This window comes from Saccostrea echinata, unplaced genomic scaffold (genome assembly GCF_033153115.1).
Source record: "Saccostrea echinata isolate AGI-Se365-2 ecotype Australia unplaced genomic scaffold, CSIRO_AGI_Sech_v1 ptg000012l, whole genome shotgun sequence".
NCBI lineage: Eukaryota > Metazoa > Mollusca > Bivalvia > Ostreida > Ostreidae > Saccostrea > Saccostrea echinata.
This window is the reverse complement of record NW_026889761.1, coordinates 4,157,721-4,174,606: the sequence shown is the minus strand read 5'-3', so window position 1 is coordinate 4,174,606 and position 16,886 is coordinate 4,157,721. Positions and strand designations below refer to the sequence as shown.

The window sequence follows — 16,886 nt, the reverse complement described above, 5'->3', positions numbered from 1 at the left end:
CATTGCTTAAATATATTTTTCCAGTTTAGTTTTTTCTCCCTTCATCTTAAACTTGTAAGCATAGAAAATTAGTTTTGAAGATTTAAAATAGCATTAAATTTTATTTTGGGAAAAGTATCAACAAAAGAAAAAATAACGTCAATACAACGTATTTTATTATGTAAAATTTACATTCAATATGTATCTTGCTTATAAAGTGTGAGGAAAGCTACGGCATTCAAAACACCATAACATGGAAAGGGGGTCAAAAGGTTAAAGTATGCGTTTTATTTTGACGTCACAAACGTTGAACGCCGTGGAAGTGCAACGTCAAAAGTCACGCTCACATTGAACAGAAGCTGTTGCAACGGCTCTTCCATTTATTGTAACTTACCCGAATGATAATACAGGGATTTTAAAATATAAATCACCTTTGCAGTCAAGGAAAGAAGATAAAAAATGTAAATATAAGCATTGAATCATTATTTTTTGAAAGATATTGTCTCATAACTGCAACGGTGTGTGCAAACAAATTTTCATAGCGCGCTAACGCGCGTTACTCAATTTGTTTGCACACACCGTTGCAGTTATGAGACTATATCTTTCAAAAAATAATGATTCAATGCTTAAATAACGTCACGCTACGTTATCTCCAACGTGTAGCGTATTAGGGAAAATTGAGACGTAAAATAAGATATTTTTAGCCGTATTCAATATGGTATTTCATATTAATTTTTTGGCAAAGACCTTCATAAATGACTGACATGTGAAAATGAGCATGTTGACGCACATGTCGGAGGTATCGATGGAATAGCGCATAAAGGAAAAAGTGCTTACTGATTTCACATAAAGAACTTGACTGTAATAATTTTTTGGCATTTGATTATACAAGTAGATTTTCAGCATGTAAGAAATGACGTCACAATCGTATTCGTTTACAAACAGCGCGGAGTTTCCCGAAAGTGACGGAGTTAAGGTAGTGACGGAGTTAGGGGGTTTGGCGATAATTTTAATAAAATCCAATATTTATATCCAATCATTAAATATTTAGTAGGTGATGCAAAAAGGTGGCGATTTCCTAGCTACAGGAAATTCCGCCTTTTTTATTCTAGTGTCCGCGACCTTTATGTTGACTCGAGTTTTTACACTATAAAGAAACCTATATGCTTTGCGTTTAACTCAGTCTCAAAGATATTGGTGAGAGCAACTTACCAGTATAATAATTTTCAGCCCTTATGCTTCCCTACAACCTTGACCTCTCTATTCCACAATTTGAGTTTCCTTAATTAAACAGAAACTGTTCTACAAGAACTTGGGCTTTCTGAGACGAAACCTGGGCCATTGTACATCATCAGTAAAGGCAACAGCGTACTGTACTATAGTCAGATCATCGATCGAATATGCGTCATCAGTGTGGGATTCTTATCAGGCCACCTTAAGGAGGGATTCTTGTCTGGTTTCTGACTAGATGAAATATTCAAAGTATATTTGCTTATATGTTTTATATATTTAGATGTAAGAGATTTAAAAGATCACATTCTTTTTTCCTCATCACAATTGTACAACTTTAAATAGAAATGGTAAACTGAGTTTGAAATCTAGCAGGGACTATATGGCGGCATATGAAAATATCTTCTTTTCTGCCTCTCAAAATAATTACAGAACAATGAATTTAGTTATAATTTTTACACAATCAAAGACTTGGAATTTTCTTTTTAAATGTAATATGTTAAATTAATAATAAGGGACTAAAGTTTTAAAATATATCGAATTAATATGATTTTCCAAACAAACAACAATTATGTTAGCTTTTAAAAGCTTCCAATCTAAGTTCAGATTTGAGCCAAAAATCCGTAAAAAGTGTTTTTTCTCTCTTAGTAAACGGTCAAAACTTTTTTTTTATATCACTTTGTATCTTTATGTGACAGCTTTACCACATGTGAAAATAAGAAAAAATTAAATATAGGAAGCATATAAAAATAATTAAAATATCTTAAAAATTTAAGAAAAATAGAGAAAATTCGGATTAGCCAATATCCATTTTAGTTAAATTATTTATGTCAATTTGGTAATATCATCTTATAGATCCTATATGGTAATATCTCTTTATGCAAAAAGAAAAACATCTAATTTATTGAAATAGAAGTAGGCATCGCATGATTGGCAACAGAAATTTTTTATTCTTAATCTCCGGGGAAAAGGTACTGACCTTGCCTCTAATATAAAAAGGTCAAATTTAATCTAACTGATACCATCACTTAGTGATATTGTCTTCTTGATTCTGTGAAAATTTCACTGATTTTTAAATATAAGACATAAGTGTTCTTATGAGAAGAATCCCTCCTTAACTTAGGATCTGGTACAGGTACAGCGTAGAGCACCCAGGTTCGTCTTCAACCACAAGTACTTGGACACCTCCCTTGGGTCTGTAACAGCATTACTGGACCAACTAGAGTGGAACTCATTCCAGCATAGGAGAACATTACACCGTCTTGTTCTATGCTACAAAATTAGGAACCACCTTGTGGACATTAATCCAGACAAATATGACAGACCTGGGGACAGAAGAACCAGAGGTAGCCATAGATACAGACAGCCTCGTGCATTTTAATGAGGTTTATAAGAATTCCTTCTTTCCACGTTCGGTGAGAGATTGGAATCGTCTGCCAGAGAGAGTGAAAGCGGTCGCTATTATTGAGGAGTTCAGGATGGGACTAGACAGTGTCCCCTGGACCCAGCTGTAACCCTGGTAGACGTGATGAGCCATATTGTAAATAGTTTTATCTGTTTTTTATAAAAAGAAGCCTCCTGTTTTTAACCGAGCCAGAGTTATCATCACTTTTGTATCAGAGGTCAACTCCTTACCGGAAGAAGAAGAAGAAGACTTGTTTTCAATAAACTTCAAACACTGATTAAAATTGGTGAGCGCACTTCAACTGTTTCATCATATTTTGACCTTGACCTTCACTATGACCTAGAACTTTAATTTTCAAGATATTTTTATCGAACTTCATACAAAGATACATATATGTATTGATAAAGGTTCAACTTTCATAATTTTCTGACCTTGACCTTCCTATGATTTTTACTTCACCAAAGTAACTCTTCATTTTGCTTTTAGTTTCAAAGAAACTGTTTCAGATATCTACATCAAACTTCTTAGTTCATACACCCATACAAACTGGAAAGATCAATGCAACTGTCTCATAATTTCTTTAACCTTCCAATGACCTTCAACTTTTCCTCATTTTGCTCCATGTTCATCTCATCGAATTCCAGAAATAAAAGGATTACTTTCGTCAAATAAAGGATAACTTTATACAATTCCAAACAAAGATAATATACTGTATATACTACAACTTTACATTTTTTTTTATTAAATGACAAAATGTAACTACATCTCATTGAATTCCATTAATTAAAGGATGACATCATACAACTCCATACAAATATAATTCTCTGTGAGATCATGTTCAATTATTCTTTATTAAATAATAAAATGAAACTACAAATAATAAATAAGTATATGAATACAAGTCAATATCAATAAGACTAACTATAGCTCCTCCTTAGTTGATTCCTCCCTAACTTGGAGGACGATTTTCCCTGTGGTTACATTAGACTCCATTAATTGGTGAGCCTCTTTAATGCTGTCCAGTGTTAATACGGTGTGTATGATAGGACGGAGATCACTGCTACCAAAGTGAGGTAAAGCACGTTGTGTAAAATCTGAGATAAGTAACTCCTTGTACTAGAAAAACAGAAAGAATTTTTTTTTAAAAAATGTTCAAACATGTAAAATTGAATAAAAAAACTTGGTAGTAACTTTTATAATAATTTTCCAATTTTTTTCACTTTTTATAAACCAAGCTAGGACAACATAAAAGTAGGTTGTAATATCCAGTTTTCCTTTCTTTACATTAAAATCAAAACAAAGTCATATTTATCAAAACCAAAACCCTTGTAAAACCTATCTCACCTCTACAGATCTCACTCTCAATAAAACTTATCTCACCTCTACAGATCTCGCTCTCAATAAAACATACATCTCACCTCTACAGATCTAGCTCTCAATAAAACCTATCTCACATCTACAGATCTAGCTCTCAATAAAACATATCTCACCTCTACAGATCTTGCTCTCAATAAAACCTATCTCACCTCTACAGATCTTGCTCTCAATAAAACCCATCTCACCTCTATTGATCTCACTCCCAATAAAACATATCTTACCTCTACAGATCTAGCTCTCAATAAGACCTATCTCACCTCTATAGATCTAACCTATCTCACATACACTTGTAAAACATATCTCACATCTACAGATCTCACTCTCAATAAAACATATCTCACCTCTACAGATCTAGCTCTCAATAAAAATATCTCACCTCTACAGATCTAGCTCTCAACAAAACCTATCTCACCTCTACAGATCTCGCTCTCAATAAAACCTATCTCACCTCTACAGATCTAGCTCTCAATAAAACCTATCTCACCTCTACAGATCTCGCTCTCAATAAAACATACATCTCACCTCTACAGATCTAGCTCTCAATAAAACCTATCTCACATCTACAGATCTAGCTCTCAATAAAACATATCTCACCTCTACAGATCTTGCTCTCAATAAAACATATCTCAACTCTACAGATCTAGCTCTCAATAGAACATCTCACCTCTACAGATCTAGCTCTCAATAAAACATCTCACCTCTACAGATCTCGCTCTCAATAAAACATATCTCACCTCTACAGATCTAGCTCTCAATAAAACCTATCTCACCTCTACACATCTAGCTCTCAAAAAAACATATCTCACCTCTACAGATCTAGCTGTCAATAAAACATATCTCACCTCTACAGATCTAGCTCTCAATAAAACATATCTCACCTCTACAGATCTAGCTCTCAATAAAACATATCTCACATCTACATATCTAGCTTTCAATAAAACATATCTCACCTCTACAGATCTCGCTCTCAATAAAACATATCTCACATCTACAGATCTAGCTTTCAATAAAACATATCTCACCTCTACAGATCTCGCTCTCAATAACACCTATCTCACCTCTACAGATCTAGCTCTCAATAAAACCTATCTCACCTCTACAGATTTAGCTCTCAATAAAACATATCTCACCTCTACAGATCTAGCTCTCAATAAAACATATCTCACCTCTACAGATCTAGCTCTCAATAAAACATATCTCACCTCTACAGATCTAGCTCTCAATAAAACATATCTCACCTCTATTGATCTCACTCCCAATAAAACATATCTTACCTCTACAGATCTAGCTCTCAATAAGACCTATCTCACCTCTATAGATCTAACCTATCTCACATACACTTGTAAAACATAGCTCACATCTACAGATCTCACTCTCAATAAAACATATCTCACCTCTACAGATCTAGCTTTCAATAAAAATATCTCACCTCTACAGATCTAGCTCTCAATAAAACCTATCTCACCTCTACAGATCTCGCTCTCAATAAAACCTATCTCACCTCTACAGATCTAGCTCTCAATAAAACCTATCTCACCTCTACAGATCTAGCTCTCAATAAAACCTATCTCACCTCTACAGATCTAGCTCTCAATAAAACGTATCTCACCTCTACAGATCTAGCTCTCAATAAAACCTATCTCACCTCTACAGATCCCGCTCTCAATAAAACATACATCTCACCTGTACAGATCTAGCTCTCAATAAAACCAATCTCACCTCTACAGATCTAGCTCTCAATAAAACATATCTCACCTCTACAGATCTAGCTCTCAATAAAACATATCTCACCTCTACAGATCTCGCTCTCAATAAAACCTATCTCACCTCTACAGATCTTGCTCTCAATAAAACCTATCTCACCTCTATTGATCTCACTCCCAATAAAACATATCTCACCTCTACAGATCTAGCTCTCAATAAGACCTATCTCACCTCTATAGATATACACTTGTAAAACATATCTCACATCTACAGATCTCTTTCTCAATAAAACCTATCTCACCTCTACACATCTAGCTCTCAAAAAAACATATCTCACCTCTACAGATCTAGCTCTCAATAAAACCTATCTCACCTCTACAGATCTAGCTCTCAATAAAACATATCTCACCTCTACAGATCTAGCTCTCAATAAAACCTATTGTTCCGCCACAGCTTCCATACCTGACTTTCCCCATGTGCTAACGGGGTACATGTGCTTCCGGCGAAGCAATATGTGTTCATGTTTTTGTTTCGGGAAGCTGACCACAGTGTAAGTTATGACATTTATTTAGTGACTGTGAAGCAGTTGAGATTTGCCTCATTTCGTTTCTTATTTGTGTATCAATTTGATATCAAACGGAATTGATTTAGATTGTTTACTACTGTTGATCACGTGACTTATTCATTGTGCTATCTAGTCTCTTAAATTGATATAGTTCAGTATTATTATGTATCACTCTTTATGTACATGTAAAGTTTATATTATCAGTATTACTTGAATATGTGTTTGGCTCAGATTATTGTGTTTAAATTCAGGAATTACTAAACTAGGGGCTTGATAAAAATTTTTATGTATGGAAACCAGTTTGTGCCATAAATTGGGATTGTATTCTTTTTATAAGTCACCTTGTGCTCTTTGTTTGTTAATTGATTCTTATACCAAACTTTCTTTTGTTCCAGCTTTTTACCAATCATTTACCAATAAAGTCAGTCAACACTTTAGAGGTCTAGTGGTTTATTCTGGCTGCGGGTTCCGTACCGTGGGGCAGCACACCTATCTCACCTCTACAGATCTAGCTCTCAATAAAACATATCTCACATCTACAGATCTAGCTTTCAATAAAACATATCTCACCTCTACAGATCTCGCTCTCAATAAAACATATCTCACATCTACAGATCTAGCTTTCAATAAAACATATCTCACCTCTACAGATCTCACTCTCAATAAAACCTATCTCACCTCTACAGATCTAGCTCTCAATAAAACCTATCTCACCTCTACAGATCTAGCTCTCAATAAAACCTATCTCACCTCTCACCTCTACAGATCTAGCTCTCAATAAGACCTATCTCACCTCTATAGATCTAACCTATCTCACATACACTTGTAAAACATATCTCACCTCTACAGATCTCACTCTCAATAAAACCTATCTCACCTCTACAGATCTAGCTCTCAATAAAAATATCTCACCTTTACAGATCTAGCTCTCAATAAAACATATCTCACCTCTACAGATCTCGCTCTCAATAAAACCTATCTCACCTCTACAGATCTAGCTCTCAATAAAACCTATCTCACCTCTACAGATCTAGCTCTCAATAAAACATACATCTCACCTATACAGATCTAGCTCTCAATAAAACATACATCTCACCTCTACAGATCTAGCTCTCAATAAAACATACATCTCACCTCTACAGATCTAGCTCTCAATAAAACTTATCTCACCTCTACAGATCTCAATCTGAATAAAACCTATCTCACCTCTACAGATCTAACTCTCAATAAAACCTATCTCACCTCTACAGATCTCACTCTCAATAAAACATATCTCACCTCTACAGATCTCGCTCTCAATAAAACTTATCTCACCTCTACAGATCTAGCTCTCAATAAAACATATCTCACATCAACAGATCTCACTCTCAATAAAACATATCTCACCTCTACAAATCTAGCTCTCAATAAAACATATCTCACATCTACAGATCTGACTCTCAATAAAACATATCTCACCTCTACAGATCTAGCTCTCAATAAAATATATCTCACATCTTCAGAACTAGCTCACAAGAAAAAATTTGTCACCTCTACAGATATAGCTCTCAATAAAACCTAACTCATCTCTACAGATCTCGCTCTCAATAAAACCTATCTCACCTCTACAGATCTCGCTCTCAATAAAACCTATCTCACCTCTATTGATCTCACTCTCAATAAAACATATCTCACCTCTACAGATCTAGCTCTCAATAAAACCTATCTCACCTCTACAGATCTAGCTCTCAATAAAACCTATCTCACCTCTTCAGATCTAGCTCTCAATAAAACCTATCTCACCTCTACAGATCTCGCTCTCAGTAAAACCTATCTCACCTCTACAGATCTAACCTATCTCACATACACTTGTAAAACATATCTCACATCTACAGATCTCACTCTCAATAAAACATATCTCACCTCTACAGATCTAGCTCTCAATAAAACATACATCTCACCTCTTCAGATCTAGCTCTCAATAAAACCTATCTCACCTCTACAGATCTAGCTCTCAATAAAACCTATCTCACCTCTTCAGATCTAGCTCTCAATAAAACCTATCTCACCTCTACAGATCTCGCTCTCAGTAAAACCTATCTCACCTCTACAGATCTAGCTCTCAATAAAACCTATCTCACCTCTACAGATCTAGCTCTCAATGTTGAGCCAATTATTGTTATCCTTTTTCGTAAAATTTTGGCTAAATGATCACCAGTACTGACTGTGCTGCCCCCTATTTAAATAAAATAGATTTCATAAACTTATCAATCAGGTACTTCAAATAATCTTCCTAATAAAAACTTACATCAGTACCTGCATAATCGGAACTGTGTCATTTAAAAAAATATCTTTGTTACTGTCCATGATAATAACTCTTACTTGCCCATTTTACATATGAGTGTCTGTGAGAAAGCTCATTTCTCCAACTTAACATATGAGTGTCTGTGAGACTGAACTGTGTCTTGGTATTGAACTGAGTGAGATAAATACTTGATGACATACAGATGTATACTTCTTTGTATGTAAACCCATGTAAGTCAGTTATTTGTATGGCTACTGTCAGTTGTGGGTCAGTGATACAGATTTATATTATATTTGTGTAACTACTGAAATACATGGGTCAATAATATAGATCTAGATTTCTATGCTAACTGAAATATGCAAGACCAAAATCTATTGATATTTTGCAGTTGAGTTGTGTGAACCTTTGAGACATTTCTTTACATTTAGATTGTGTGAAGAGTCTCTGACACAAATATTCACTTTACCCATCAAGCCATATACAACCCACGTCCCCTCTGTTGCTATGGAGTTGATGTTCTGGTTGAAGAAGGAACCTCCTACACAGTCTAGGATTAAGTCCACTCCCTTCCCTGCAACCATTAAATAATTTTAGTTTCTTTCTTTTTAACTTCTTCCATCTTTTAAAAAACACAAATATACACACAATGAAAATGTACCAAATCTACCCTATATACTCACCTATAAGTCCGTCCACCTATAAGTTGGTTGTATTTTTTAAGCTTAAATTAGAGGGATTGACCCGCTAAAATACCAATCTTTTTATAACTCATGTATAAGTCAAATAAAGAGTTTTGAACCAAAGTTTAACTCCAAAAAAAAAAAAAAACGAACTTACATGCGAGTATATATGTTACATTATCACACTTTTATGCAAAGAACACTTTTCTCCTATTCATCCTGACAGTATTCTGTCTGATTTTGAATACTTGACAGTATTCAAAATCTACAGCTGTCACACGCTATGAATGTTGAAGCATCACACAAAAAAGTAGGCAAAATGAATGAGAGTCAACAGAAATATTCCTTTGAAAACAAAATATAAAACAGAGATAAATTACTGTCTTGTGTACCTTGAGTGTGCTCCAAGACCTTGGGTTCAAATTCAGCCTCCTTATAGTTAAACCCCTCCTCTGCCCCCAGAGATTTAGCGAAGTCGATCTTCTCCTGTGTGCCGGCGACCACTAGGGCTCGAGCTCCGTACTGACGACAGAGCTGTACAGCTGCGGTGCCGACCCCACTACCACCAGCATGGATCAGGACGGTGTCATTCTTCTTAAGTTTACCTGCAAATAAAAGCTATAATTAGTATTTCTCCTATCATTATCAAGCCAGACTTACTAATAGTGAACAATGAACAAGAGCTGGAATGCTGTAAGCCAGACTTTCCAACAGTAAGAGGAGCTGGAATGTTGTAAGCCAGACTTTCCAACAGTAAAGAGGAGCTGGAATGCTGTAAGCCAGACTTACCAACAGTGAAGAGGAGCTGGAGTGCTGTAAACCAGACTTACCAACAGTAAAAAGGAGCTGGAATGCTGTAAGCCAGACTTCAGGAATAGCTGCTGCCTGTGTAAACTTCATGTTGTCAGGGACAGGCATCAACAACTCCTCCCTACTGGCTACATATTCTGCATTCCCTCCACCTAAATAAGAAAACTGAACATATATCATGTGCTTTTTTATATCTCTCAGTTAAGGAATATTTATTAAAGGCAACCTCTGTATGAAGTGCAGTGAATTAAGCACAGGTTTCTAAAATAATGACAGGACACTTGATCTGGAAAGAGAAACCCCGCTGACCTAAAAATACCATCCTGAGGGGTTATATGACTTATTGTTACCAGCCTGTGGATCCTATGATGCTAGTTGCACAACATTATGTCAGAAACATTAGAAAAAAGTTAGTTCCCATTTTACACAAAACAGAGATAATTTGTAGTTTAGGGCTTTGGCAGTCTAAAACAGAAATTGCAGTTTCCTTTAAATAGACCTCAGATTAGAGCTATATCTCTGTCAATATGGCATCAGGAATCAAGAAAAGGCAAATAGCCTGCCCAATGATTTAGGAAAACTTTGGGATACTTTTCAGACTAATTTCCTTTTCTTATCTATCTCCTTACCAGGTAGAAGAGCCATGACTCTGTCTCCTGTCTTCCAGGACTTGACACATCCAGGTCCCAGCTTCTCAATAACCCCTACAGCCTCCAGTCCCAGAATGTCAGATTCTCCAGGGGGTGCTGGATACAAACCCTTCCTCTGTAACACACGACAAACATTAGTTTTCATTAAGTGTGCTTCCCAACATGACAAAATGACATTGCTGTGTTTTAATACATGTATTCATAGATAAATTCCCTGCTGTTTTTATTTTTATTCATTTTCTGTCATGTGTTTGCATTGTATTTGGGTGAATTAAAAAAAAATGACCAAATGCATATTTATCAACCCACACTAAAAATACAGGCAATGAAAATAGATTTCTATGTCTCAGCATATGTCTTTAGATAGTGTCTAAATACCTGCCAAATATCTCATTGATATCTCAATTAACAAAAAAGTTATGCCCAAAAATGATGATAAAATTGTCAGGAGTGCAACACCTTTTTGTGACATTTTGAAATTTCAATATTTTTTGGAGCTCTGTGAAATAAAAAATAATGCTTCATGTTGAAAATAAAGACTTTTCTGATAATATTCAAAGTATTGAGCTTTAAATGTGGGCTGTCATAACTTTTGTTTAATCAGGTTGCATACATGCCAACTTTTGAAAATTCCCATGGGGGATTTTGCGTGTGACGACAATTTTCAAAGCTTTAAATTCGCGGCATTTTGTCGTGAAAATAAATGTTTATCCCATTTTTTTTTTTTAAATTTAAAATATCAATATCACTTGTTAATACAATTTAAGAATAAATAATACAAACAATTTTTCTCCTTCCAAAATTCAATATCTTTTGCTTAAATAGAAACCTCTCTCACTAAAGAAGAGATATCTGTTTAGTTTAACAACACTATGTTTGAACAAGACACATAATTTGGTGAAAAATGTGAAAATGTACAACTTTCAGTTCAATAATTTTTTTGCAAAGTTTTAGAAATATATGAAGTTTTGTTACTGTACAGTTTCTGGGAAACATTTGTTAAATTCTATATTTACATTTTACACAATTAGAATTTCCTAATTAGACATTAGATTGAAAGAAGTATTGAAAAATTGCAATGCACTGTGTGTCTGAGGATGAGAGAGAGAGAGAGAGAGAGAGAAAGATAAGAAAATTTGTTTGTGGTATGTACTTTAAATAGAAGTGTCATTTTATTCCCTTTTAATAAGTAGACATCATGATGATTAATTTAATCACACACACAAAACAATTTGAAGAAATAAATTTACTCTTGAGATCATCAATTATTTAAAACAAGGATACCCCTATCCCAAACAAAAATTAAAATTGTTATAAACATGATGAACTTTAATTTGCATAATATTGGCAGTGTCGTGTGGGTATTCCGTTGTCATATTACATTGGGGGGGGGGGGGGGATTCAGTGTACTTGAGGTATAATACTTTGTTGTTTCATCTAAATTATTTTCATGAATCTTCTTTTAACCGGTAAACTTTACAATATTTTAAAATCAGCAGCTATGCTTTGTTGTTTTCTACTTTCGTTTTTAAAAAACGATCAATATGGATTAATTCCGATTTTGTTGTTAGTTTATCATATTACTGTATTCAATTTTTGTTTTTAATAAAATGATATTTAATTATACCCTAAATCTATGTGTATCACTATATGCATACCCCTTCTGATTGAAAAGTTTAATCCTCTAACTGCTCCAGGCTATGTTACCTGTGTGCGTTCAAGCGAGAAGTGATTTCCTGTGGCAAATTAACACCTCTACATGCGTTAAATAAACAAAGAGACTAATCTGTGTGCATTGAATAAACAAGTCTGATATTCTAATCCCGATTGACAAAATATTGCGGTAGGGAAACTCAGAAAATCGGAAATTTTAGGTTGAATTTTTTCAAATCGGGATTTTTGGGCAATTTTGCTTTCCCGATCGGGAGAGCGGGATCAAAGGGTAAAATCGGGAGGATCCCGCCTAAATCGGGAAAGTTGGCATGTATGACTGGTTGTGGTCATGGCTGATGTTTAAAAATTTTTTATACCATGTCAGGAGTGCAACAGAAAAAATGTAGTGTTGCCAAAAAAACATCAATTGTAAAATTCAGATAGAAAATTAAGACAAAAAAGAATTTTGGAAGTGTAAAATAATAACTTATATACATTTTAAAACTTAAAAATGTTATATAAATCACAAGCAGCATTAATGAGAGTCAATTATATGTGCATACCCAAAAATGTCAGGAGTGCAACATTTGATGTTTTGCTCCCAAGCATGAAAAAACTGTTATCATTATATGATGATCTGATTTTTATTTTGGAAAATAAAGACACAAAGAACATTTTTACCAAATAGATTTATCAATTACAGGATCTGTCTGTGCTTCAGATCCATATTTCTATGGTCAGGAGTGCAACACATTTTTTTAAAGATTCAAGTTGTGTGACGAAAAGACTTCTATTCATGCTTAGAAGTATTCATTAATTAATAATGATCTTTTTGTATAAATTTTAATGCTAAATTATTGACAGTTTTATTATTAAAATCCTTCTTTTTTCAATTTTGTCAATTCAGATGTGTTTTTTTCTTTTTTGTGATTTTTTTAATGAACGTAAAAAATAAACACACTAAAACATTGTTATAAAATTCAAGTAATTCCTCCTCAACTTCACTGAAACAACAGAACAAGTTCTTATGTAATTTTCACTTCACAATTCTACTTTAAAGGCCCCAATGCTTTTGGTCAGGAGTGCAACAAATATGTTAGAATTATAAATCATCCGATAAGAATAAAAATAAAGAAAAAATGATGAGTAGAATTTTTCTGGTCGGTTACTGTGTTTGTCTTCTAAAGGAAAATATGCTTTAAAATATATTTTATCTTCTAAATATACATTTAAGCTAGTTTTTTGGCATAAAATAGGGTATAATTCCAGATAAAATGCGAATTTTAAATACCTTCATCTGTTTTAATTATGAAGTATTGGACTATAAATATTGCACAATTTCATTACCACTTGATGTTGCCCACACTTTATGAATTTTTGTGTTCTATGGTTTTTATTTTAAACTTTACTGCAGTCAGGAGTGCAACAAAACTGCTTTATAATTACCGATGCTTCTTAACTATCTTTACTAAAAAATAAGTTGAAAAAAAATGCTTGATACTATTTGATGTTCAAAACACTATGTCTATCAACAAATTACAGAAATTTTACAGTCAATTCAGGGAATAGTTTTCATCATTTCACATATATTTTAAATACAATTTATATATATTACAGTTTGCAAATAATCATGTTTTAAGGTCTTCAAAATATGAAAAACCTCCTGTAAACAATGAAAAATATCAACATGACAAATTGATTTACAAAGTAAGAATGGGTTATTGTGTGTTATAATTTTTAAAACAATGTTAAATAAAATACATATCAGATGTCAGGAGTGCAACACAATAATGTAACATAGGGTCACTTCAAAATCTAGTATTTTTCGTAAGAGAACTCATATATAACAATTCTTTTTTGGCTTAGATTTAAAGAATTGACTTGAACTGACAAAAAAGTGAATTTTGAGGAATTTTATTGATTCATATTTTTTTCTTATTAAAACTTTTCAAACCACAAAAAAAAAAATGTAAAATAACAATCAAAAAGCCTTTTTTTTGTCATATGTACAAGAGAAGATACTCATTCAAGGTCTAGATTTAATCATTTATACCCCTTTTACCATTTTGAAGCATAAAAAACTATAATTTCTTGTGATTATGTATTTTAGGGTCTTTTAAGGTGTAATGATATTTTCTTTTTTCAAAAGAAATTTTACTAATAAAAATTCTGAAACTTTTTAATCCAATTGTCTATTCTATTGCCACTTTTAAACTAGAATGCATTTGCAATATGATGATATAAGTGAAAAATATGTTATGAGTAGTTGAATTTTGCCAAAAAAATTCAGTTTGGTGGTCATTTTTTTTGAATTCACCCATTTGTAACTTTGACTAGTTTGTATAAAATGATAAATTTATATATCTTATTAAATGTACCCTGGCTATGTACAATGTACCAGTATTAAAAATTTAGGTTTAATTGAATAAATTGAACTGGAAGGGAATCTCACCATTGTCACTACATATACTTCAGTGTTTTCAAGTGCTTGTGTGAATTGAGTAGCCTGAATTAGTCACTACTTTTGACATTCACTTTCAGTAATTTTTCTATAGCTTTCTGTCATGATTTTAATGTACAAGCACTTTTACTATGTAAATGGTCTTGATACACATTCTTTTTACTGGATTCATAAACTGTTGAGTATATATACCTGTAGAGTGTCTGCCCTGTTAATTGCTGTGGCGTATACTTTTAGTAACACCTCCTTTTCTCTCAGTTGTGGAATTGGTACTGAAGCAATCCCAAGTTTCTCTGGACCTCCGGGTTCAAAGGTTACTGCCCTCATCATTCCTGACATCTGTAAAAGTCCATGTGACAATGTTTAACAAGGGCACCACAAAGCGAGGCATCCCCTCGATAGAAAACTAACAAATGACATTGATACCTATGTAAATTATTACCAATATAATCCAGTTACTCACATGTGTGTTACTATATCCCCTCCAAAGGAGTATTCTACTTAAGTATAGTAGTGTGGTCCCTTTTTACAGCCTTGGTTTACCGGTTAAATATTAGCATACGGTATTTTGATTGTTTTCATTGTGTATAACGAAGTATTTCTAATTAAAACATTGTGTATTTATAATGAATAATTAAACACATAAAAAAATACAAGCCTGCTTTTAACACCTATCGCACTAAAAAATGCCGGAACATTTTTCCCCGATCAAACTACGGTTTCTCTATTACATGGAAATGGGCAGAGACATTTAGATTAGATACTATAAAAAGAAGATCTTGGTATGATGTTTTTCTTTCAAAGACAAATTATATGTTCAAGATTCACAATCAACTACAAATACAATTTTCTATTTACAAAACTATGGCAATAAAAGCTATAACAAGGTGAACCAAACAAGTCCATGCTGATCGATATAAAATTGAGTATGTTTCAACTGAGAACTAGCACGTTTACTGGGGGCATTTACCCATAACAATACAAATCCACGTGGCTTGCTTTGATTCTAAACAGGTCATAAAGAGGTTAATTGCATGTAAATGAAGTCAGCGAAGAGATTCAAAATCTTGATACTTTTAATTAGAAAACATAGAGCACAGGGTGGTTCAACAAAGATATTTTCACTTAACATCTACACATATAATATACACATTATATTTCAAACTCGACTCTGAACAAACCTGTGCTTGGTGTTTACGAAAGCTTTGAAGTGTGTACCTTTCACTGATTTCTTTTGATATTCATGAAAATCAAAGGACCCTACCTTCAACACGCAGCTTCGTATGCTGCATATATCTATTATTTGACATTTTTAGATGATGATTCGAATAATACAGACAATAGTTAATAATAAAATTTAATTTTTAAAAAATTTAATAAATGTTCAAAATTTGACGAGTAACCGGGGACCAAGATAAGTCTTATTGAGACTTGTTCTTTGTTAGGAGACTAGAATAATAAACAAGACTGAACAAATATTTATTCTGTGTGTGCAAAATTAAGGTCATTCAGCTTACTGTTTGAAAGTTAGCTCAGATGGTACATTAAGAGAATTTTGAGAGCAATGGCAGTTTCTTACTCATCTGCTCTGTTAAACTTTAGATGAACATTTCTTTACAAATAACTAAATCAAGAGATTGTAGTGGACCTGTTCTGTAATCTGTTACACCAGAGATGTACACAGTGGTACATAGATACTCAAATAACAAGGATAAAGATGGAAATGAACGATCAACGAAAAAAAAATTATCAGATAAAAAAACGTCTCTATGTTATACACGGTCAACTTCGGGTACAAGATTTAGAACGTAAACAGGTAAACATTAGGTATTTATTATTATTTTATTACGTGCACACTTTTATCATATTATTTGTATGTAAGCTGTAATTAGTTATCATGAACAATGAATATATTGTCTTTAATGTTATTAATTACCTACCGTAGACGCACACCGGATAAACGTTGCTGTAAAACACAACAAAGTTTGAGCAGAGTGAAACATATCACAATGCAAGGGAGATTACTCTACTTTCAGTTTTGCAAAATGTGGCGGGAAATTTCAAAAGCAGTTAACACACTAAGTTTGT

The 16,886-nt window shown here is 33.5% G+C and overlaps 1 protein-coding gene across 1 annotated transcript; it reads right to left on the bottom strand.

The window, feature by feature from the left end:
- Positions 1-3,336: 3,336 nt before the first annotated feature.
- Positions 3,337-16,840, bottom strand: LOC133185206 (quinone oxidoreductase PIG3-like). The gene is made up of 8 exons (XM_061320297.1): positions 16,739-16,840; positions 14,991-15,137; positions 10,664-10,799; positions 10,055-10,186; positions 9,617-9,829; positions 9,011-9,115; positions 8,381-8,475; positions 3,337-3,730 (listed from the first exon to the last, which is right to left on the bottom strand). The coding sequence occupies exons 1-8, from the start codon at positions 16,799-16,801 to the stop codon at positions 3,536-3,538; spliced, it is 1,086 nt and encodes a 361-aa protein (XP_061176281.1). The 5' UTR covers positions 16,802-16,840; the 3' UTR covers positions 3,337-3,535.
- Between the last annotated feature and the right edge of the window lie 46 nt (positions 16,841-16,886).

What these genes read in the sequence shown, in the direction of transcription:
- LOC133185206 (XM_061320297.1), bottom strand. Translation starts at nt 16,801, where the DNA reads ATGTTTCACTCTGCTCAAACTTTGTTGTGTTTTACAGCAACGTTTATC. An exon ending in CCAGCTCCTTTTTACTGTTG is followed by an intron (nt 9,830 to 10,054) that starts GTAAGTCTGGTT and finishes TTTTATTTGCAG; the next exon opens with GTAAACTTAAGAAGAATGAC. An exon ending in TGAGAGCTAGATCTGTAGAG is followed by an intron (nt 3,731 to 8,380) that starts GTGAGATAGGTT and finishes CTGTTTTTCTAG; the next exon opens with TACAAGGAGTTACTTATCTC.